Source organism: Buceros rhinoceros, unplaced genomic scaffold, assembly GCF_000710305.1.
Source record: "Buceros rhinoceros silvestris isolate BGI_N320 unplaced genomic scaffold, ASM71030v1 scaffold8014, whole genome shotgun sequence".
NCBI classification, from domain to species: Eukaryota; Metazoa; Chordata; class Aves; order Bucerotiformes; family Bucerotidae; genus Buceros; species Buceros rhinoceros.
This window is the reverse complement of record NW_010407649.1, coordinates 30,981-55,534: the sequence shown is the minus strand read 5'-3', so window position 1 is coordinate 55,534 and position 24,554 is coordinate 30,981. Positions and strand designations below refer to the sequence as shown.

At 40.2% G+C, this 24,554-nt stretch overlaps 1 protein-coding gene across 1 annotated transcript in view; it reads right to left on the bottom strand.

The window, feature by feature from the left end:
• The window catches only part of ULK4 (unc-51 like kinase 4), a 127,889-nt gene that overhangs the window by 74,188 nt on the left and 29,147 nt on the right, over positions 1–24,554 (bottom strand). Inside the window, exons 20-29 of the mRNA XM_010134555.1 lie at positions 24,083–24,265; positions 21,121–21,248; positions 19,927–20,060; positions 16,487–16,608; positions 16,109–16,165; positions 13,598–13,649; positions 13,413–13,507; positions 7,751–7,802; positions 7,507–7,651; positions 4,814–4,906 (exon numbers count right to left, since the gene is read on the bottom strand). Of these exons, the coding sequence (XP_010132857.1) occupies positions 4,814–4,906; positions 7,507–7,651; positions 7,751–7,802; positions 13,413–13,507; positions 13,598–13,649; positions 16,109–16,165; positions 16,487–16,608; positions 19,927–20,060; positions 21,121–21,248; positions 24,083–24,265 (1,061 nt within the window). The remainder of the gene's footprint in view (positions 1–4,813; positions 4,907–7,506; positions 7,652–7,750; positions 7,803–13,412; positions 13,508–13,597; positions 13,650–16,108; positions 16,166–16,486; positions 16,609–19,926; positions 20,061–21,120; positions 21,249–24,082; positions 24,266–24,554) is intronic.

The window sequence follows — 24,554 nt, the reverse complement described above, 5'->3', positions numbered from 1 at the left end:
TTATATCCAGTACGAAAAGAGGAGAATGTATATTTTTATGGATAGTATAAGCTAAAGCACTGGGCTGGGGACTGAAGCAACTACAAGGAACTGGTCATTCTCTTCCTTGAACTTAATGAGGACATTGAGAGGGGACTAGAAAAAACATCCAAGGGTCATAAAAATCATAAAACGCTTCTTCTAAAGTCACCTATCAGAGCCCTGGTCATTCCTGTTTGCTGAAAACATTTTACATAAAGGAAATAAAAGGGGTGAAAGTCAAGTTAACATAGCAAGCATGTCTGAAGAACGGAATTCACAATCATAGAATCATCTGGTTGGAAGAGACCTTTAAGATCATCAAGTCCAACCGTTCACTCTGCACTGCCAGGGACCCTAAACTAAGTCCCTCAGCATCACATCTACGTATGTTTTAAACACGTCCAGGGACGGGGACTCCACCACTGCCCTGGGCATTAAGAAGAGCAAATGTTTTCCTGTCTCAAGTTGGTTTCCTAGTTCTCTGATCCTTGTATTCACCTAATAATGACAACAACATATGGTGTCTCTGAAGCTGCAGTGAGAACGAGGGCTTAACATAAGATCTGTTGCATTGTACAGCACTGGCACGTGGACCTAGAGATGAGGAAAATGCACCCACTAAATGGGTCAAAACATAACAAAGTCATTTCATTTATGCCCCTTTAAAAACATTCAACCAAACATGCTTTTTTTTCTTGCGCATGTGTAAAAGCACAAGTTACGCACAGCAGAAAGAAAGAAGAGTTCCTTTAAACCAAAAAGCTTGAATTCAAAGACAATTTCTGTTCTTAAGATGATGGAAAAAGCCATCCATATGGAATGGAATTCCCAACCATTCCTGACACAGGTCAGGAGAACCTGAAAGCTGTTCTCTGTGCCATCTAACAACCCTTAAAACAGTCAGTTATGGCACCACAGACGCAGTCAGGTCTTGAGAGTCCCAAAATTGCAGATAGGAAGAGTTATGATATATGAGATTCAGTTTCCAGGGCTAAATCTACTCCTTAAATTAAAAGCTTACACCATGCCTATGAAACAGAATTTCTGATAGGAGTATAGCAATACTGAACGTAGAAAAAGGTCATTTAAACACCACAGACTCCCCAAAAGGGCAGCTCCTGCGACTGTGATCCTACTGACATGAAGTTTGGCCAGCCCAAACCTTCCTGTGCTTAGGGCACGCTGGAATCCTCCACCCCAGCAAAAGCTGCTTACTTTGCTACGCAAGCAGCATTTAAACCGAGAACACGCTGGCACTAAACCACAATCAAATACCAGGAATAGCAACTCTAGTTCAGGCAAAAAACCTAGAAAAATGAGTTTGTGCTAAAATTATGAAACAATTGATTTCAAAACCTGTGAGCAGCCTCGAATGTTACAACATTACCAGATCAGCTCTGCTTTCTGCTGAGAAAAGCTAAAACTAGAGCCAACACAGGCTATTCTTAAAGGTCACCTCCAAACTTCTACAATGGAAACGAGAAACAGGTGCAGCCTTTAAAGCAAATTATACACATAACTGAGCTAAAGTCACATCAAGCAACGTATTAAGACAAAGCTTAAAGCTGATTTGTCCCAGATGTGCATATACATGTACAAGAGTGGCATTATCACATCCTTCACTGCTGTCTCACATGGTTTAAAGCAGGTGGCAGAGGGGTTTAGCAGTGGAATTTATTTCATAGAATGGTCATTTTTATTTGCTATTTATATTCACATAGCAAAATTATCAGAAGTAAAAATAACCAAGAACGAATGGTAATGGCATTTTCTCCTTCTGTTTCATGCTTTGCATTAAAAGAGTAAAGAGGTGAACCTTACGACATGCCAGTTTTCAATAACTGACTTAACAGCAACATCAAAGAGCAGCCCCACATTTTTAAAACTTAGACATTCACAACTGATCAGCAACACAGAGGAGGAAACAAAACTACAAGTTGAAGGTTAATAGCTAATTTCTTTACAATGGGGGAAATTGTATAAAACATGACCCTAAGGAGTTGTGATTGACACTGAAAGTGGTGATTAGTGGTATGGTGGTACCTGACTCACTGAGAACCCACTCACAGTAATAAACTCTGACCATTGCCTCTAATTTTAACTACAGCAATGGGTGGCTTGACAACAGCCTTATCAGCTGACACACAACTTCACATTTGCAGGGGCTGTATGTCTTCCTGCCTGCTGCTGTTTGATAAAGCAGTAAATCTACAAATATCAGCCCAAACAACAGGAAAAGCAAAGACCATACAAATCCTTTGCTGTTTTATACTAGCATTACTTCTTTAATGAGAAAATTTGGAGGTTTTACAACTCAATTTTCATACACATAAAACTAAGGTAATCAGAATCAGGTTCAAAACCTATGTAAACATTCCTTGAAGTTCTTATAAAACCGAATCATCCCCAACAGTCTCTCAATCCATCTGCACTGTGATTTTCTCGCTAATGTTGTCCAGCTCTAACCCATGATTCTACTGCTTAGTTCCAGTGGTCTAAGCCCTATGAGCTTCCCATTCACAGAACTCCTCCACAGCATTTTACACAGGTTCATCACAGAAACCAAGGAAACACAGAGAAACCTATTTAGAAGCAAATAGATTTACCTTTTAAAGCGAGCAGTTCAATCTTACACTAAGAAATTAAAATGACTGAGAAGAAAGAGTTCCAACAGCAATTCATAAAGCCCACAACAATCAATTTGCCAGGAAAGGAAAGCACTGAAGGAAGAAACTACAGCAGGTTCAGAGACAACCTATGCATGATGCTGGTGAGTGCTTGCAAACCCAAGCAAAGCTCTGCCAGCACAGACCAATTAAAAGCACCACTCTGAACTCCAAAGAGTCTGGGGGGGTTTGTTACTGTTTGCATTTTGAAATCGAGGGCATGAATATTAGGCAGACCATTTCAGAACATAGCAAAATGCAAACAAACGCTAACAGAGAAAGTCACAATGTCTGAGAGGAGGATCGGTCCATCACTAACACCAGCTCCAGAACCTGCCTTTTAACGGTCATTAATAGGTAACACATGGGCACAAACAGCAGCATAAATTAAATCTGAAAATTGGACCATTCTTGGAGGATTCCAAAGACACTGTGATGAAGAGTTGCTTTAATTAGGACAATCTGCTGCAGTGTACAAGGAGGATCCATCTACCATCTTCACGGGTACTAGATCCATGACATTTAATGCAGCAGACGCATTGCCACTCTTCAGCACCCTCCTCTTGTTCTCTGCCACCCTTCCTCCTTTTCTAGAGCAGAGCCCAATGTCTGTCTGGGAAATCTACAGTAAGGACAGGGGGTGGGGAGGGTCCCGAAATTTGCTCCTGGTGCTCAATCTGCCATAAATCTAAGAAGAGTCACACCATTACTTTTTAGATAACTTCTCCCCCAGGAGAAAGAACAGAATACTGGAACATGTCCCACTCCGGTGGTCATTACCTGACGCAGTATCTGATATTCCTCTCACCTCCACTCTATTTCCTTTACTGTCTCCTCTCCTTGAAACCAAAAATGTCTAGTATCCAGTAGTCCATCCTTAAATATCAGTACTGCATACCCTGGTATTTAGAATTATTTACAGCTCACTGGATGTCCACAGCTGCTCTTAAACAATATTAAGACAAGAATTACTGTCTGCTGCAAGAGGAGCCTGAGGATGAGTGCGCATCCACAATCTACCTGCATTGAGCGTAACAGCAAATACATACCTCAAAGAGAATTCACTAGGCAAAGTGCTGCTATAATGTCTAGCATTCTTCTTACAGAAATACTTTTTATAACCATTGAAACATCAGAGTATTTGTAGGTCACCTCTAAAACTAGAAAGCTGTAGTAGTTGTTTGTGCAACACAGAAAATCCTGCTGTGGCATAAACAGCATCCGTACAATAAAAATACAGTTAAGTACGTTTACTGTACTCAAACCGTTCAAAAATTTCAAGCCACTCCGTTTCCTAGTTCATTGTTAGTCTACTTAGTGCAGTGCTCACAGTAGCAGCATAAAAAATTGAGAGCATGCCTTCATCTTTTGTAATAAAAACAGTGGGAAAACAAAGTAAATTTCCTTCCTGTGTTTGTGGTTTTTCTTTGTATCTTGTGCTCATTTCCATCAAGCAAAGCAAGACAGCGTGGTTCGCAGTGACTCCTTAGCTGTAACGCTATCGGACAGCGCGAACAGAGAGTGGCGAGTGCAAGATGCACCCGAGCGTCTGGGCAGATCCAGAGCCGCGTGTGTGCACACACACGGGAGAGATGCTCCGTTATTCCCACCCACAAACGCACATCAAGTTCCATGCCACTTTTTCCCCACCCCAATCATAGCCTAAACTCTGATATTTTTAAACACACTGAGTGCTATTATACCAAACATTAAAATTCATATTTAGGAACTTAAAAGGGTACCCATATCTGCAAAAGAACAGCTTTAAAGTGAACTGACTGGTCTAACCCTTTTTCAAACACATCACCTTTGGCCTAGTACAAATACGCCTGGCAGGACAACAGTTCCGACAATGGTTTGGTATTTTAGAAGTTTTTAATGATAATTTTGATATTTAAAATAGTACTATTTTTTTCCTCTGGTGTTTCCTTGGCTAAATCCATATTTAAATAACCAGGATTCTAGAGAACTGGCATAAAAAAAAAATGTAAGCCTGTGTTCTATAACAAATACTCTCCAAGGATTTTGTAGATCTCCTAAGTGTTAGTAGTAGTATGATCCTACTGCAAAAAAATTAATTGAAAGTGAAAGAACCCAGAACAACAGAGAACATGCAGTTATATCACCTCACAGAAGCCGGGCTGTGTTCTGTCAGGGCCACCAACAGCTTCAGAGCATACAGCGGGACTGGGTCCGGAGCCATCAGAATGTGCTGGTACCTGAAAGGGAATGGGGAAAATGGGGAGCAGCAGTTGAAAAATAAAAAAGTCAAGAGATGTGTGTTACAATGTTGATATTAAAAATACATAATCTCCTATTTCCAAATGGGACAATGCTTTTTTTGACTGTAGAAAGCAGTAGGCAAGACACACTTAGGAACAGTGTTTTAAGACCAGCATTAATAACAGTTTTTTAGAGATTTACACAACTACAAAACATGTGCTAACATATTTCTTCATAAACATATACATGTTTTTATAAATGTTGTATTAAAATGTAATAACAAGCATTTGGTCTATATGCCTATGATTTATCTACATTATTTCTATAAATAAAAGCCCTTATCTTCAGGAGACAAGCAGCCACTGAGCCCCCAGCAGAGTCACCCTTTGTCCCATCCTTTGCCCAGCACAGAAAGACTGAAGAACATCAGCAAACACCTCTTCAGCCTCCAAATACAAGTATTTGTCTCTTTGCTTTCTATCTCAGCCTTTCAAGGAACTCTTACTCCTTGGGATAGAGCTTTATGTTATCTTTATGAGTACATTACACTGAATCTTAGACCTCCCTTCTCTTTAGATTTAGGCCAGACCCCTTTGCATTCAGATAAAGCTGCTTTAGAGAAGCGTAGAGAGCATATGAGGATTCACTCCTACCTCCCGCCAATATTTTCTTACCCATACCTAGAACATTGCTCAACTAAACTTACCTTTCCTGTCTTGACTTCAAAAGCATCTGCTTTGGTCTTTTCTTCAGCTTGAATCTTCTCCAAACTGAGTTCTGAGCCTTTCAACTCAAAGATGAGTTTTTATTCCCCGCAGAAAATCCTCAAACCCTCCTCTGTTCTTTGTTCCCTCTGTGCTTCCTGCACTGACTCCCTGCTCCCCACAGCTGAACCTATTTACCTAGGGTGGGCTCAGCCCACAGGTTCAAGTGATTTATCAATATGCAGACACTGACTAACTCTCGAGTCACCAGAAGCTGTAAGTTTACTATGCTCCTAAGCTAGAGTAAAATGTGTTTATACCAAGTTCCAATATATTCCAAATATCCTAAGCTCCAATATTTATTTTCTTGAGATAATTCAAATGGTTTTCCAAATACAAGTATCATCATCTCTACTGGTGAGATGAAGGAACTGATTCAGGAAATACTTAAAGCCTGGAACCAGGATTCTGAGCTACTGCAAGACCCTTTTTCATACACCTGCAACAGCTGTGTGCAAAGGCAGCACAGGTGAAGTGCCTGAAGCAGGATCACCTCTAATCGCAGACCAAAAATCCCCACCACTCAGTTGAGCTAATCAGCCTGAGACAGGAGTAACCTGGCTGTTTTCTCCTAGTTTGCAATTAGCAGGACACCCACCCCACATACCCTCCAGTTCAATGAGAAACGTTTTACAAGATGGACACGTTCACAAAGGGCAGGTTTCAGAGCAAGGACGGAACTCAGTCTCCTGCCCTTGTCAGGACAGCTTTCACTAATGCATATACTCTGTTTCTAAAAGAGTCGTTCCAGGTTCCCTTTTAAATCATATTGACAAATTCTGTATTTCCCGGAGGAAAAGAAAAATACAAAGAAAGGTGTGAAAATAAGCTTCTCTATAGAAGTTTAAGATTTCCTTCCCATTCTCTCACAGAGAGAAGAGATGACACATCTTGCACAGAGAGAACGCGTGTCCCCAAACTGTAAGAAGGTTCAATTAGCAAGAGTCATTTGTGGGGAAGGCACTGCTTCTGATCATAATGCAGCAGCCGTCCCTCCACCCTGCTGCAGCTTAATGCAGGGGTGGGAAACAATTTTCTCACTTAGGGCAGCTGAGTATTTACAGTTAATAACTGTTGAGAACCACACGTTAAAATACACTGTAACACTATTAGAATAATGTGAAAGAATAATGATGAGCCATCATTGGTGCAGTGTTCTCGTGTTCGTGCTTCCCTCCTCACACAGATGTTACCAGCCCACAGCCTGTATGTGCACAACGCAGAGAGCTGCTTCGCACCCACCTGCAAGTCAGTTTGAAGCATCAGGGCTCATCTGACCATAAACCACAGAAATGAAGTCCCAGGCCGCAGCTGGCCCACAGGCTGTGGATTCATCTACTCTGCTGTAGGGTTTTTCTGGCAGCTTGGGGCAGCAGGAAAGGACAGCAATTTACAGGCAATAACCCCTGGGTGGGGCATGGAGCACTAAGCCATCCTGTACTGTTCCTTTTTAAAAAGTTATACGTGATTTTGGAACATCTTACGTGAGGGCACAATACTCAAAATAGACAAAGAGGTGCTGCTGTTAGAATGTTCTGACTTTATTAGTGGAACAAAGAGGAGTATTTAAATCACAGCCTGGAAGCCAGGGGAAACTTGAGCAGCCAGAACCACAGTGGGTGTCACACAGAAGTTGTGTTTGTGCTGTATGTGACAAAGTACTAAATAAACCTCAGAGAGAGATGCTGGGCAGAGAAGTCTGGCAGCAGTCATTTGCTATTCCTCTGTTCTTTTTGCCATTTGAACATGAAAAGGGTAGTTAAAACAAATACGCTGTCAAAACGGATTGAGTATCAAGTTATTCCCCATTACAGGAGTAGTATTATACTTACTGAGGCAGCAGTGACTCCCTAATGAGAGACAGAAGCTTGCTGTTTGAGTCAAGGCTCTCCCTTTTCTCCTCAGCCATGACCTCGTGGCTTAAAAGCAGTGATGTGGTTTCTGAGAGCAACCGCAAACTGAAGAGTCTCCATTCCACTTGAAAATAAAGGTGCCAAGAATGTGACCACACTGAAGCCTAATTAAAACAAATTGCGGAATTCATGGAAACTGTAGTTGATGTGGCCATACACTTACCATTCCAACTGCGGACCAAAGAAACGAGCGGTGGGAGGATACAGTCTTCAACCTAAACCAGAGAATTAAAGATCTGGCTTAGATTATTCACAGGGGCAAAAATAGAACAGAGATACACTATTGTCTGTGTTTATTCTGCTGCTGGAGCCCTTCAAAGAGATGAATAATCATGGAAATTCACTCTCAATCACACTTTTAAAGCCACCAAGTTCACATCAAGTTCACTTTCCTCTGGTAAGCTGTCAAAGTTACAGTCATGTACTTTCATGCAGAAAACAACAGTAACTTTGGTATAACTCAGGGAGAGTGAATTTTAAGTTACAACACAGAATCCCGGGCAGATGCAAGATACTAAGAAAAAAAGACTAACAGAATATCTATTAATCCTGATGCTTTAATCCATGAACTAATCGTCAAATCAAGCTCAGAAGGAACAACCTTCTAAAACAAACCTGCAGAGAACTACAGTACGCCAAGAAAATACGAAGTCTTCCATTAAAATTCAAGTTTACAGACTTCAGAGTTGAAAAAGAAAAAAGTTCTGTCAACTCTTTATCGTCCATGATATGTTGTTACAGATTTATAACGTCACAGGACTCGGCGCCTTAGTTCCATCTGAAATAAACTTTTGGCAAACGAGGCTATAATTCAGCTTTATGTATTTACTGTTACAAAAATTGTCTATTATTAGTATACTCCATAAGAGAATTAATTGCCAAGTCTTAAGTCACTGGTAAAGCACAATTTTTTTAGACAGGACTTGCTGTGTTTTTGGGGAGCGGACGGATGTTCAGCATCACAGTTTTTAAGTATGCATCATGGACACGCAGCTTGTCTTCGTATTTATTTACATAAATAAAATTACCGTGTAAGTTCTCAGTACTCTGTGGACAGGATTTGGTGTAACAAGACTGTGCTATAATCTCCCATGTGTTTTCTTTTAGCGATTAACAGTAGAAGATAGAACATCTCTAGATTTATGCAGCTACTATTAAGAAACATCTACAGAAGCTGAAGGCACCCGTGAGAAAGGGTCACCCAACCAAGTCAGCCCCCAGTCAGTAACGATTAGCAACAATTACATTGCTAGTTGGTGGTCTCTGTTAAATAAATCTCTGACATTAGAGGTCATTAAGCTTTTTCTCACTTCTGAAAAAACTACCAAGAGATACAGCCTAGTTACAGCCTTTCAAAGAGGTATGGAAGCCTGGTCCAGGAGCATTTCTGAACCATGCTCTTCTCGGGTGACAATCAGACCCTGGAACTGAACTCACCTCCAGAAGCTACACTATCCATTCTGTGCAGAGAGTGTACCCAAACGCCTGAGTGACTAAGCCCGATCGATTCTTTACTTCCAGAGATGTTTCTAGATCTGCCTGGTTCTTTTCAGCACGCATGTTTAAATTACAGCTACTGACAAATATCTTCTCCTTATCCACTATTCAAAGCAAGGACCATCAGCTCCCAACCCCCCCTTTTTTTCCAGTCACACGTAAGATCGACAACATCCAACATCACCTCGACATTCATTCTCATTAAGATCCCGCATGCAAAGTTACTGCTGGAAGCAACCACAGAATTAAGATCATCCTGCCTTCAAATTTCTTGAAGCATTTGCTGGAGGCACAGCATGCTCCTCAGTGGTTTAATATTGCCAGTAATCTCTCAGAATGTAAGAGAGAACATAATCTAACGTATGTTAGAATGAGTTGGGGAGAAGGATGACATCTCTTTTTTTTGAAACGCCTTCATAACTTCAGAGTCTTTATTGAGGTGAGGGGTTTTTTCTGCTTCTGGGAAGGGACAGTACTGATCGACTGACTCAAGATGTCAATTAGTACTGCACTGGTTTCAAAAAAAAATAAAGCTTCACGTCATGTGGATTAGCTTAATGGACAGAAAGCCACATGGGGTGTAGAATCTTAATCTCCCTGAAAAAGGAAAGCTCCTTGGAAAGGAAGAAATGCTCTACGTGTTCAGATAGTTCATACACTGACAGAATTAGGGTGTCAGTGGTGAGGTCAGAACAGCCTGTGGATGAACACCACTGATGCTGAATCAAGAACAGATTATGATGAGCAGAAAAAAGCACTTGCCAAAGTTTCTAGCCCTTGTGTTGTCATCTTTGGTGAAAATAAGAACTCTCACATTGTCAACCAGTAGCTTTCCATGTCATACTGCTTTTCCCTTGACTCCCCATCAAGCAACTCCTCATGTTCAGGGTGCTTTTATTTTAGCCTGATTTGCAAAAATAAGTTTTAAAAGCTTGAGGAGGAGAAACACTGTGAGAACTTTTGCTTCGATGAGAGAATAACTTTCATGCTTCGGGGAAAAGATCACCTGTGCAGTATACGGACCATTTTGGGGAGCTAGGCAGAGTACAGCAAGGACTCCCACAGGCACTGCCTGCCTGCGACCACGAACCTCATCGCTGCTCAAAGTGCTCTGAATAAGGATTCATCTTTTTTCCAGGCAAATAAATACACTTAACAGAGGGGAAAAAAGGCAAGTGATACAGTCCGAATTCTTCCAGTTAATTATATCTAAACCTTCAAAACAAATATTATTACAACATTATCTGAATTTAATAACTTTCCATTTCAGGTACGTGGAGGTAACGGGCAGTTAGTCTCATGTCCGTTTAAGAACCTGGGGCTTATGTTCCACTCCAGCCTATAGAGACTCTTCTCGATGGCCTGTCATCATATTGGCATACCTGAAAAGCCAGTTTTGTCAAAATTTGACAAATCGCACCTCCCGTTCATCACCACATGCAAAATGAAATTTCTGTTCACTGCTGGCTTTCATTTGAGTGCTCCCAATTAAATTCCCTTGACTTTATCACCCTTGGTGATATATAACACAGCCAGGCCCCACAGAAATTAATCTCCTCAGTAACTGACTTCATGGTAATCAGCAATTTGATCACAAAAAACATCAACGTACTCCACTTTTTCTTCAAGGTACAAATACAAAGACAAATCAAACAAACTAAAACCCAGAACAAGCAATTACTTTTCTTCTCAAAGCAGCAAAGAAGCTGAAATGTTTCTCTTCAATTCCTGTGAACTCACACACTTTCCATTGCAGCTAAACTAAAACCAGAACGGAACTGAACAACTTAGTGGTTCTGCTTGCTTAGTATCATCTCACTTACTCTTAAATTCATTATGCTTTATTAGAAATGCATTTGATTTCTGATTAGACACTTTTATGCAATGTCACAGTAATGGAAAAAAGCCTCTCAAGATGGTTTCGTCCTTCCCTCCACCATAAAATGCTGCTCGTAACCAGTTTTGTCTCAGTGAGCAAGCCAGGCTTCAGTGACCAGCCCAGGCTATGCATTCCTCTCCAGTTAAAGAGGTTTTTCTATTAACCACTGTTACAGTTAAATATTGATCTCGGAACTCAAACGTGCTTTGTTTCAACTTTTTAAGAAAGCACCGAGTTCTGCTGGGTGCTGGCATTTATATTCATAGATTCCAGTCATGCTCAGCGAGCAGCAATTAGGAGAGATCCCCCGAGTAACAGAAAATCTAAAAATATTCTGTATGCATCAGAGAAGATGAAGTACCACTTTCCTCCAAAGTAATGTATGCTGTACATTCAAGTATAATTAGTACACTAGACTTCGTAAATAGTATTAAACTAATTACTGTTTGCACCACTGGTGGCAGATGTGGTTAGAGATTATTAATTACAGTGGACAACTTCTTGAATTTAACATGCCCGATACAAGGCAATTTCTCCACTTCATTTTGTGTCTGAACGGCTATTTCCTGGGTGCCAGGAGGGCTCACTGAAATTAGAAACAACTTATGGAAACCAGTGAAGGAATAGATTTTCTTTCCTGAAGAAAAAAAAAAGCTGTTCATTGTAATTTGTTAACTAAAAATAATTGTCAATATATACCTATTCTAAACCAGGAAAACTATTCCACAGAAGCGGTACGTGTCAAATTCAGAAGCATGGGACAGGCAGGAAGTTTTGTCTCTAGCTACACAGGATTAACTAACATGCTCAGACAGATTTGAAATAAACATCTGCAACTTGTCGCACATGTGACAGAGTAAACTGTTCCCCAGAAATTTAGATACTTAAATAAAACCCACCTACTGCTAGTCACAGCTTACTTAGAGAGCGTTAGTCATTCCCAGGCTTCAACAGAATGTTCTGCTGACTGTGGGGATGGGAGCAGGGGAAAAAGTGTTGTAAAGGGGAACCGTCTCCTTGGTGCTACTTTCTTCCAGGGAAAACCCACCAGACCATTCAAGTTTAAACAGCTGGGGGCATTTTATGTGTGCGCTTACACAAGGTACTGCCATTTCAGGAAATCTTGATGGACCTCCAAAAAAAGGTACGTTTCTGTCAATATAAGACACACTGATAAGCCACAGAATAAAACAATTGTTTTTCAAAGCCGAGAGGATCCTATAGTGATGCAGGCGTAGCTGAGTGACTTGCCAGCTGACAGGCACGTAGGGAGAGAGCAACTCACACCTCACCCACCTTTCTGCTGCTTTTCTAGACCATCGTTTGCCACATTAAAGCAAATTGAACTGTTCAGTTCTCAACCATCTCCCCTCTATCAACTGGTTAGATTTTTGTGCACAAGGACCATCTTCTTGAATAATACTGTTTTGTGAGCATTAACGAAAATAAACATTAAACCTATTTAAATTTCAATCCACATTTTTTGATTGTTATTTTCACTTATTGACTTTACGATCTGAATATTTAACACCACACACCAAAAACAGGGTTCAATCTCTAAAACCATTTCTGAGATCAGCTGTTCTTATCTAGCACAATCCCCAAGACCCCTCGTTCTTACACATTACAATTTCACAACGCCTTCCTTGATTTAAGTGCTATATCGGGTGTGCCCTTACCCTAATTCCAGCACAAACACAAATTCCAGTTTGAATTAAATGGTTACCCCAGTAAGTACGGGGTGGGGGGCTAGACTTTTGGTGGGAATTCAGGCACGAAGAAGTGCATCAGTATTTGTCAAACACTGATTCAATCATTCCCACCTCCTGAGTGCTACCAACCCTCTCACAACGTAATTGTTCTGCTTTCAGCTAGCTTAGCTCCCAAAACTTCAAAGAAAACCAATCTTAGTGATGTAAGAAGCTTAGTTTGTGGGTTTGTAATTGTAATGCCATTTTTACTAAGAAATATGTTACAATTTAAAAAAAACACCATAACCACTATTGATGATCTCATCACAATGAGTATAGGTGGAATGGGATCTTCCACCCCCAGAGGTGGTCTTTCCAAGCAATGTTCAAAGTGTAATCACAAATAAAGGTGTGCCATTTTCACTAACATAGCAATATACTTGCTTTGAGGCTGAAGAAAGACTTAGAAAATCCAGTGTTCTCCTGACATGAGAATCATTTTAAGCACGGCTGTTTCTGAACTTTAAGCCTTTCTCATTCTCTCTCTAGCTTCTCGACTACATATAGTAACCTGAGCCTGAATGCCTTGCTGCTTCATTGAAAATTAAATCTCTCTATAAACAGTAAGGATTTTTCCTGTCAAATAGAACCATAATACATTTTAAGCCAGATTTTAAACAGTTTCTGAATCTTCCAAACATTTATCAATGCAGTTAGGTCAATTAGCCTGCAACTATCAAATCTGTCGTCAGACTTACAGTCAAGCGATGGGTTATCAGCAAGACAGGATGCTGGGTTACTGCTTCAAAGGCTGATAGGGTGGTCTTGATCAGGTCTTCTGATGCAGCCTGTCCTATTGGTAAAAATCATCGTAGTTCTTTATAAAATGCTACAGTCACAATGCCCGCACGTAAGAGTACTGCAGGATTGCAGGTCACCTTACCTATTGCTCCATCCAGGTTTGTTTCTCCTGAATCTATTGATCTGATGAAATTCTACAGAACAAGCATTTATGGTAAAACACTTTAGAAACAAAAATTACGAAGCGCAATCACTGAATAATTGTGACATGAAATTAAGGGACAAAGTGGTGAGGCACCGATGTCAGGAAACACCATCATACAAGGTGACAGCCTGGAAGCATTACGGACGTAATGCTAATTGTTAAATTTCTGCTGCTGGACACTTAAACAGAGACTACAGTAAGGACCATTACTCTAACTAATGTCAGGAATTAACATCTCCAGCTAAATAGACAGTAATTAAATGTCTCTATTGCTAACAGAAAACTAATTTCTTCAACTTTGAACTACCTTGGACACGACTATGTCAAAATAACACTGAAGACCAAAGACCTTGCAGAAAAGGCAATTTTCTGTTATTTGTACCATCTTTTTGATCTCCATGCACTCTACACTCGTGATGGATAGTCACACACAGGAGAAGGTTCAAAAATGCATAACCTCCTTAAAAAAATCACCTCAATTAGTCATCATTTTGAGGAACAGGGACAAGGAAATATTAATAATGGGAGTTAAGTAGGCACTGTACAATTAGATCCATTATTCTTTTCCCTTTTCATCTTGATTTCACTTTTGCTTCTACCTCTATGCACAGCTGTTTTTTTCACAGGGGATGCAAAAGACATTATTAAACATTTGCTGATGCAGGAACAGTTCTCAGCAGAACTTAGTTTTGTTTTTTTTTTTTTAAATGCAGTATTTAATATACAGAATTATCACAGATAAACACCTTTCTCATCTGCAGGTTACACATCTATTTATTGATACGATGGAAAGCATTAAGAAAAATTACACTTAGTTTATATTTCACTATCAATTAAAATTTTATTTTTATATATTAAATTGGCAGAAGTGTCTATATAGCTTATCCTTTTCTCAATAGGTAAGAAACACCTGAAGAATTGTTCTCTAATTAAAAATACAGATAAAAACTAATTATATATTTCATAAGTTAAATGCACCTCAAACACAGTCAGAGAAAGCAGCTGCTTCTATATAAAATCCAGTTGTTTTATCTTCCTGGTCATTTGAAGGACATTAGGAGTTATTATTTAATTCACTTTTTGGAAGCGAGTGAATTATTTTAAGACAGTTTCACACCTACCCATAGTCTCAAGACCGATTTGGAAAAATCAATACAGTTGGTGCAAAACCTGTTCTGGCTACTAATGCTTATTTTATCCTAGAAAGAGAAGGTGTTTTTGCAGAAAAGCCCAACTGCTCGAGGTTCTGAAGCGGAATGGTGACGGATGAGCCTGTGCCCTATGCACTCCACCAGCAGCCTATTAGTGCTGCCTCAGGGGCAGAGCGTGTCCTTCATGTATGCCTGCTCACAGGTGAAAACATGAAAGGACTGTCCTGCCTGCCTCTGCACTTCTCCACACAACACTACTGAAAATTACAGTGATGATGGAAATAACTTCAAAGCAGCAAGAAAAAATGAATTCGCAATGAACAACAGTTACAGGAAAAGCACTACTCTTCCTTCCAGACACCAAGCGCACATCTTTCCACTCCTAATCACGTCCTATTATTAAATTTTTTTTAATAAATCAGGGGGGAAAGAAAGGATACAACCAAAAAACCTGAAAGACTGACTTGCTAAAGTCAGAGGCCTCAATTACAGCACAGCACTTGGGAAAAGCACAAGCTGATGACTGAATGCTCCGTTAGAGATGTCAGTGGCGATGTTGCTAAAGACAAAGTTCCAGGCTGCTGCCTGGTAGAACGGATAGTTACTCGTCCAGAAGGAATTGTATTAGTCATGTCATAACACAGTTACATATAACGGATTCATATTCACTGTTCAGAGACACTATTTCCCCTCTCTTTTCCATGGGTAAGCTGAAACAGTATTGTAAGCTGCCCAATTACCCTGTCTGATAGAGAGAGGGGGGAAGATTCAGTAATCTCCTCCTCCTCCTTGAGGGGAGAGGGAAGCTGTGCTGGGGTAAACAGTCTGACTGCCTCTGACAGGACTTGGGGCAAGCTGGAAGAGCATCAAGAGAAAAACTTATACTGTATGTGGGGTCTGCTACACCTCTACTCTTGACAGGAGAATTTCCCTTTCTAGAAGTTTGATCCAAACCCATTAATAAATCTGCCTTGTTACAAATGTTTCAAAGCGATAAAAAACTTTGTAATTCAACATTCACAGTTTTAATTTTGTCATTCTAATGCTATTTTTTATATAAGTATTTTCAGTAGGACTAAATTAAAACCACATCTTGGAATCATGAGGCAAAGGAGAAAGAAGTGAGTCTGAACAGCAAACTTTAATGTAGCTGTTTGTGGTGAAGCACTTCCTCACACTACTGTGACAGTAAATACCTGAATGTCATTTATGAACTTACTGACATTAAAGTAATTCCCCATATTTTATATCTGTGTCTATTTTGCAAACAAGACTTAACTTCGATGATTGTACTCACGAGTAAGGTCCCATAGTTGAACAGAAACTCCTCTGTAACTATCTGGGGACGAAACACCTGTTTGAATTTAACAGATTGAAAAAATACATTAAATTAATATCTTATCAGAATAAGTAAAACGTGTGTTTTACAGCCATGTTAAAAAAAGAGGACAAAATACGTATTTGCTTTTATCATTAGAGTTGTCCTTCAATGTTCAGAAATAAGGCTTCCATCTTAAACGCTGTTCCATAGCTGGAATACTCATCAACATGTCAGTGCAGGAACGACAGTTCTGTTTTACCCATTCCAATCAGAGGAGCAGAAATTCGGAAGTAGGAAACTGCAAGAGTTTGTCCTTTATTTAACGATTTTTGGGAAAACCAGAAAAAAGCGTACCTGGGATGTCACAAGGTGAAGCACTACAGTCATCATGGGAAGGCACATCTTGAGCTGTCTGGCCTGAACTGTTGATGGGTGCTTACGTCCAGAGACATTGGCTAAGGCAGTGAGAACGTCACCTACAGAAAACAACACTTCAGACCGGTCCAAGGCAATTCCTTTACCGAACAGCGGCAAACAACACATGAAACATTTCTGCTCCAGCATCCTCTGTTCAATCCTGTCTTCTCCCCACGTAGCGTTCGTGGACTGCGTGATGCGTCAGGCTGAGCCGGCACTTTGCTCTCCAGTGTTCGGCCAGGCCAATTTAGAACACAAGTGACCTAAAGCAACAGGAATTCTCACATCCTCCTAAGAGATAGCAGCAGCAACAGGTCCGTGAGAGAACTTAGCTGTCTCCGTAAAAAAAGTCAGATGCAATAATGAGGGAATAAAATTTTAATTGCAACAGTGAAAATTCCACTTCAAACTTCAGAAGAGACACAGAAAAAGAATCAAGGACCATTATGCTCAATTTGTGTTACATTAACTATCATCTCAGAAAAGCAAGACCTCTTCTGCATGGGACAAAGAACAGAAGCAGCAGGAGAATGAAAAGCTCAAATGAAGAGAAGGAAAATTCTGTCCCTGTAGCCTGAAAATACTAAAAGCCACATCCTATCTTGAAAGAACACTTACAGTACTTTCTCTTCCCTAATAAGAGAGCTGCACAAAAGTGTAGAAGGGAAATCACAGAGACGTTAAACAACTAAAGGACGAGATTCAGTATTTTACACTGTGTTCGTGCCAGAAAGGGCCCTTCCTTTCAGAATACGGCAGAGTTTATTCACGTTGAATAATACCAGCGCTGCTCTTCTGCTCCCATGGAGTTCAGTTTTCAACATAAGCAGAGATGACAGAACCTGGCACTACAATAGGCTGTAAAAACACCTTACAGATTCCACTTGGTCTATAATAGACTGCTCCAGAAAAAGAAAGTGTTGCCTAAAACTGTCCGAATGCATAAACCAAAGTACTGGGGTTTTATCAATGCATTTTTGCTTTGAATTACTCACAGTGCTTTAATTTAAGAAGACCTCTGCCATTAGCAAGAACTAATTCATTGAACAATCTACTCTGTTTCAAGGCCCATATAACCATCACATTTACCCTTTCAACAGTTGGTAAATAGATAGATATGGTTACTTTAATTTTTCGGATGATCTAAGCAATTTATATCTACTTCTTAAAAACAGGTTAATTATTATAAATGCAGAAATAAAATTACTTTCTTACCTACAACTAAAAACTAAAAATTATCCACAAGATTAACATTTGATTTCATTTGTTTAAATGTATCTTAAGGGCAAATTTCTACAACTTGTTAATCTCTTTGGTTTAGAGCTACCTCTGGTGGAAGAAGATGGGATCAGTAAGCAGCTTACGTAAATACCTATTAAAAAAGCCAGCTTGGATTAATTCTAAATCAACAGTTAAACTGCTTTTAACTGTTCCAGTTCGCAAATCTGGTTATTTTTCTTAGAAGACCATAGCTTTTACCTCCTCAGGCAGAGCATGTCCCTTTGTCATCCTCACATCAATAAAAAGAAAACCCCTTTTGATGAATGTGGGCAAATGTGGACAGATAGCTGAAGCTTAATGAAAACAATCCGCACACAAACCCAGCTTGGAAAAGAAAACGAAATGTAAAAACTATGCTTGAGATACCAGTTGTCAACAGTGCACTGTAATTGTACATCAGTAATAAAAAACCCAGGAAAATGAGTGTTGAAGTGATGGATGAATTCTGCTATAACGATAGTAATTGTATATTTAATGTAATCCCAGGTTCTGAGGAAAAGTCAGGGCCTACTACATTAATTGCATATAGTACACACAGACAGTAGGAGGTGAATTTCTGCCTCAGACATTCGTAGTCTGGACTTCCAAATTCTGAACTACAGCCAAAGCGCAAACTTGGTATTTAGTCAGAAGAAAGGGATCGGGTATTTGCAGCAAGGCAAAAATTTGCCTTGGCAAAGGAAGTCAGGCTGCTTTTAAAATAGCAGCATGACATTTCGGTCTGCTGACCTTTGCAGTGCTACCATTTCATATGCAATATTCTCGTGATAATGTCGAGAAGATGAAACATACATCAGGTACCATCTCATCAGCAAATAATTTTATGAAAAAATGTTTTCTCATTGAATGACAAAGCATTCACAATCAGGGCTGGGTTTGCTCCCTTCTGTTCCTGAATACTGATGGCATTTCCGTTTTTCTCTATTTGGCTTTCTTACCCTGTTCTTACCTCACCTGCCAGAAATTCTAATAAAAAAAAATCGAATGATTCAGACTGACCACACCAATCGTACCTCCCCCTTCCTTCTCTGTTTCCTTCTTTTCATCTCCCTCTTCCCCTCCCTTTCTCCATTCCTCACATAACACAGAGCACAGCTTTTTCCAGTAAAGACAACCCCACCATTCGTACTCACCTAGGGTAACTTCTGTGACGTTTACTCCCTACCTACCCCATGTTCGAATCTCACCATAGATCCTCCTCAGTTTTTCAGGACTTTACTACTTTTGTAGAAAGGGATAAAACTCTGGTCCTGTTTCATCGTCTTCTCTTGACTGACTCCCCAGACTCTTCAGCTATTTCTTTCTACTCCAATTTTTTCTCTGGTTGCCCAAGGTTCCTTCTGCAAGTCCCCTCTCCCCCAGTACCTCATCCCACTATGACCAGTTTGAGCACATCTAATGATGACAGGACTTCAGCTGCTATGCCCAAGCAAATTTCTGCTTGCACATATAGGAACACAGTTCAGAGTAGCTTTTTATCATTCCAAAGGCTCAAATACTGCGAAATTTGATCAGGTATTCGCAAAATGCATATCCTTCGCACAAAAGTTACTGTGCTGAAGCTTCAAGTCTTTATTCCTAAGTATAAGGGATGGGCTCCCTGGGAAAATGTTTCCATCTTTTCCTCTGCGTGAAGAAATCAGACATCTAGAATAACCAAAGTATCTAGGCTGAAATTTTCCAGAAAAATTGCCTAAAGCAAATTCTTGACATCTAGGTTTCAGTGTAGGTGATTAACACGTGCTCTCAGATACAACCTGCTGCACCTCTCCTAGCTCTGAGCTTTATCAGGCAAAGTTGCTGTTCAGTTTTTCCATATTTAAAATATCTTCAAAACTTAACTTTTCTCGTACCTTTGGGCCTCATTCCTGAGCAAGTCGATGGGTCTTTACCATTCAGCAAATACAAAATGTTAACACAGGAAATCACACACTCCAATACAAAATACTTGATCATGACATCACTAAAAACCCTCACAACACTGAGCTTTACGTAGGCAGACGCCACAGTCTTTCCGCCTGTATATGTGAGGGAATGCTGGTTTTTTGAGGGAGTAAGCCGAGGTAAGATTTGTTCAGTTCAGCAACTGAATTTACCTAGAATTCCTGGCAGCTCCCGCACGATGTGATAGATGAGAAGATCCAGGCATTTTGACAGGTATTCACTGCCGCCTTGCTGCTCTTTTCCTGGTGCGGTCTTTCTGCTGTCTCGTTCAATATACATCACAAGTCTACATTTAAGCAAGTGCAAAACAGAACAAAAAAAGACACTATACCTCAAAAATACTACTGAATCAGACAGTTCTAGTACCTGTGGTTACAATCGAGATGGTACATTAGTTTTGGCTTTGCAGTTTTGTTGAATTTTTAGACTTTCCCTTTCAAATAAATAAACTTTAAAAAGAACACAAATGACTGAGTCAAGAGAAAGAAACCCTAATGCTACTGTAAGGGCAAGTCCTACTTTTAATAATTTAAGTCAATGTAACAAGATCAATCTTCCAATAAAGACACACCATATGGTATAAATCCTATTACAGCCTATCGAAATGTTGTCCATTCTAGCTAGTGCTGTATCGAAAGAGACGAGAGTCCAGCATAGCCTCACACGGTTTCTCCAGACACGTGGTGTTCAGATCGCTGAAGGAACTCAGTACGTACGTTCTGGCCAAGGAGCGCGGTGGAGCTCTGCTGGCCCGCAGGATGACACTTCCTACAGTGAGCTACGGCAACTGATTCATTAGCCATTGGCTAGCTGAACGAGAGAGTGCTTTAATACTACACCTGTAACAGAACGCTCCAGGCAAAACATTTTGAACTGCTTATTTGAATAGACAGAAGGGCCAGACTTCCCTTTAGGAACATAACATTGACATCTTTGTTACGCATTCAAATTCCCTGGGGGTCCTGGGCAAAGAATCAGTCACTGGTGAGTGAAATTCATGCTCTGGATGTTAAGAAGCTACTTCACTTTTGCGGTTTTGGTTTGGTTGTTTTAATACCCTTCTTAAAATCAATGCGCTTCCACAGAAGTATGAAAATAACTTTTCTAAACTGCCTGAAGTGTACATAATTAAACCAAAGGATATACACAACATTTTATGCCAGGAAGTGTTTGTTTCCATCAAAAAGCCGATATACTCAATGAAATAAAAACTACCTAAGAACGCATCTTGCTGGATTAGGTCTCTAAACAATACATGATTAATATGAAATACTACAGCTCCCCTTATCCTCCCTGAACTGGGCTGCAGAGACAAAGACAAATAATTACTGCCATTATCACCTTACCTTGCCTGACAACTGAGTAGCAACATCTCCCTGTTGTTAATTAAAACTTGTAGCAGGACCAGAAAGGATTTTGCTCGAATAAAAGCTGAAGGACTTTCAAGCAAACGAGTAACTGTAGTCACAAAATCCTAAGGGGGAATAAACACAAATACATCAATATTATCTTACGGGGAAAGGTTACTGGAGGGGTATTTTAACACTCTATACAATTAAAACCTGCTCATTTTCAGGGATACCTTTCATGCCTGTCATAGCAAAAAAAAACAACCCACCACACACAATCCATAGAACAACTGAATAAATTCTGTCCCAGAGAGACTGGCCCCATACAAAGCTGCTGTACATCTTCGAGAGCTGCAACAAGAGAACACTATCTAATGTATTATGTCCAAAATGGTACAAAATTAACTACAAAATATGATAGAACTTCTATTTTAAAAAGTCTTACCTTAAGGATAAACACAGGATATTTTATTTTATTGTAAAAGACCACCAAAGTGTTTTCTGAATACACACACAGATATTTTAGTGCCAATATGATTAAGTGATTTCCTATTAATTCCCATAGGTGCAGGAAGACTAAACCCACCACCTTTGTTGGATACAATCACACCTAATCAGACCTAAGTTATACAAAAGATGCTCCAAATAGATGGCAAAACTATTTCCACCCTCTGTCTGTTCTTCCCTAAAGTAGTTTTATGTAAGGTTCCTAGAGCTAGGAACACCTTTTCAAGGAACAACCCAAACCAGGACCCGCAAAGTAAGAAAAAGGCTAAACTGCAGGCAGTGGCTTTGCTTGGCCACTGACCAGTCTCCACTGCTGTCATAAAGTCCTTCTATAGGACACTCAGATATTTGCTAACTCCTTCCTTCCTGTAAATCCAAAGGAAATAAGATTAAGTTTAACAAGGATAGTGAGAAGTAAAGAATAACCATAAAATCTTTCCCTTCAGAAGTTTAACCACAGAGGCTGGCTGGACTCTGACATCACAGCTTGCTGCTGCTGTTCCTCTCTCTATTTTGCCCTGTGTTTTGAAAAGATTTTCTTGTCTAGTTTCTGGAACGTGGCCTAACGTGTGGAAAGATGGGAGGTCCGTGTGCACTGCCTCAGCTTCCCAGGGAATAAAGCTGAGAATAAGTGGAAGGAAAAAAGAGCTCTTGTATTCTGAAAAACAGAATTAGGTATTACAGGTTGTTAAAATATAAGAGGATCATTTATGCTCTGTCCAAAGCACATTGTAATGCCTGAAGAACCACAGGAGGAAAAAAAGAAAAAGAGGACAATAAACCATATGGAATATCCTCTGCCTCTCAGGAATAAATATCTCTGCAACTACGAGCCAAAGTGCATCTGACTATTTTTACTGCTCTGGAATGCAAGACTATTTCAGTGCTACGTGCAGGGGGTACCACAGAATAAGACAAGATTGCCAGTTAAAATCAGTTACATCAGACTTATCTGGGAATGGTCTAATAATCTGCTCTAAGAAATAAATGTGACATCTGGGGATTTGCTTTTCTGGCTGGTCTGAGCACTGCAGAACAGCAACAGGTTATAAACCACAGAAAATCTGAAGAACATCTTTTGCTCACCTGCAGAACTCAATACCTCAGAAAAGCCAAAACTTGCTGAAACACCCTCTAATTCATTAACTATTAATGACTTCACTGTTACATTGCTCTTCCCTCCTCTGAAACTGTTTGATGTATCCATGGAGACTCAGCAGGGCGAGGGCACTGGACACTCTTCATTGCAAGTGAACATGCTGTCAACTGCAACAAGACTGTGACTGTGTATTGGCCACTCTCGGTAACGCTGTGAAGCAAGTTTAAAACAAACCACAAAAAGCAACGAGGCTTTTGAGTGGGCTGCAGGAGGGGAAGTCAGTCAGAGCACCGGCTCTCTGCAACGAGGCTTTTGAGTGGGCTGCAGGAGGGAAGTCAGTCAGAGCACCAGCTCTCCAGACAAGAAGGGAAGTTGCGATAGGGTGGGACGATCTGCCGCCTGGTTGTCAGTGCCCCCAGAGTGGAATCCGTGGAAAACTCAGGGCCAGCTCACACACGTTTACAACACCACAGTGGTAATTCTGGCAAGGGACAGAAACAACTTTCAGGAAGAAAGTCTCTCTCAGGCTGCGAGAAGAGGAGATGGGTGGAAACAATGCGTAGAGAAACCAAAGTAATCTCCCAGCTGAAGCCTAGTAGATTGTTACAGTCAAGCTGTGTGTCAGATTACCGCACACATCACACCAGAGCATCTGAGGAAAACAGGAGCTGGAGTTCCTATTTTCTTTGTGATTTTTATCCTTTTCAAGCAGAGGGAGATTACTTTTGTTTATGAATTGTACAGACTTACCGTACACTAAACACAGAACAATCTAGTGATCAAAATAGAAAGCTTTTAATAACCTCTTCCAAAAATTTCTATTAGATGTAACTCTTAATCAGTGGTTTTATGCAGTGACACTAAAAAGAAAGCCCTAGGTTATTAAAATGCTAAATTCTGCAAGACATTTCACTCATAAATTAGCCTAAGGTCCTTTAAGGAGAGCATGAAGTACGGCTTTAGATTCCATCAGGACACTCATTATTTTCTCTTTCACATGCCTAAGAGCTGTGTCAAATAGCTGTCCTCGTGCACTCCTTATTGTTTTCCTTAGGGCCATTATCAGCCAGAGCCAGGCTGGAGTTCTCTGAACTGACTGCATTCTAGCTGCAGCAGCAGTTTATATACCCATTAATACCATGTCTTGAAGATTTGTGAGAGGAACTATTACACCTTGTTAACTAGATTTTAAGCAAATAAAACTATAAAATAAACACATTCCTAATTCCCAGCTATTCAGACACGTGTCACGGAGTTAAGCATTCTGAAAACACAAAACCAATCCCAGAGCCAACTGTAACTGTCCATTAGTGAAATTCAATGCCAGTGAATAATATTAATCTGAAATCAAACCTTTTCTTGAACCAGCCTCTGGAGATGAATCCCACGTGACAACATTGCTGCAAACATGGTGAGCATGTACTGCTGAATTTTGCATATTCCGTTTGCTAAGGAATTTAGTATGGCTGTTAGTCCCACTTTCTCAATGACACTCTGGAACGCGTGAGGGGAGTAACGAGTAATTCGGCATAGAGCCTACAAAGTGAAAAAAATTTGTTACTTAACGGGATTATCATCTCAAGGAAAATAATGGAGAATAAAAACATGTCGTGGCTTTTCCAGTCATTGCTCCAGCACACCAGGAGCCAAGGGGAGAAGCTTTAAGCTCCCATTAACCGGTATGTCACACAGGACTCTGCTGTATGAGTGGAACCAGCACTCCAGCAGAAGAGAGAGTTTAATGGGGGTTAGAAGACAAAGTAGCCAAAATCACTCCAGTAGACCCAGTCTCTGGAGAAAACAGATGGAGATGGGTCAAAAGGTG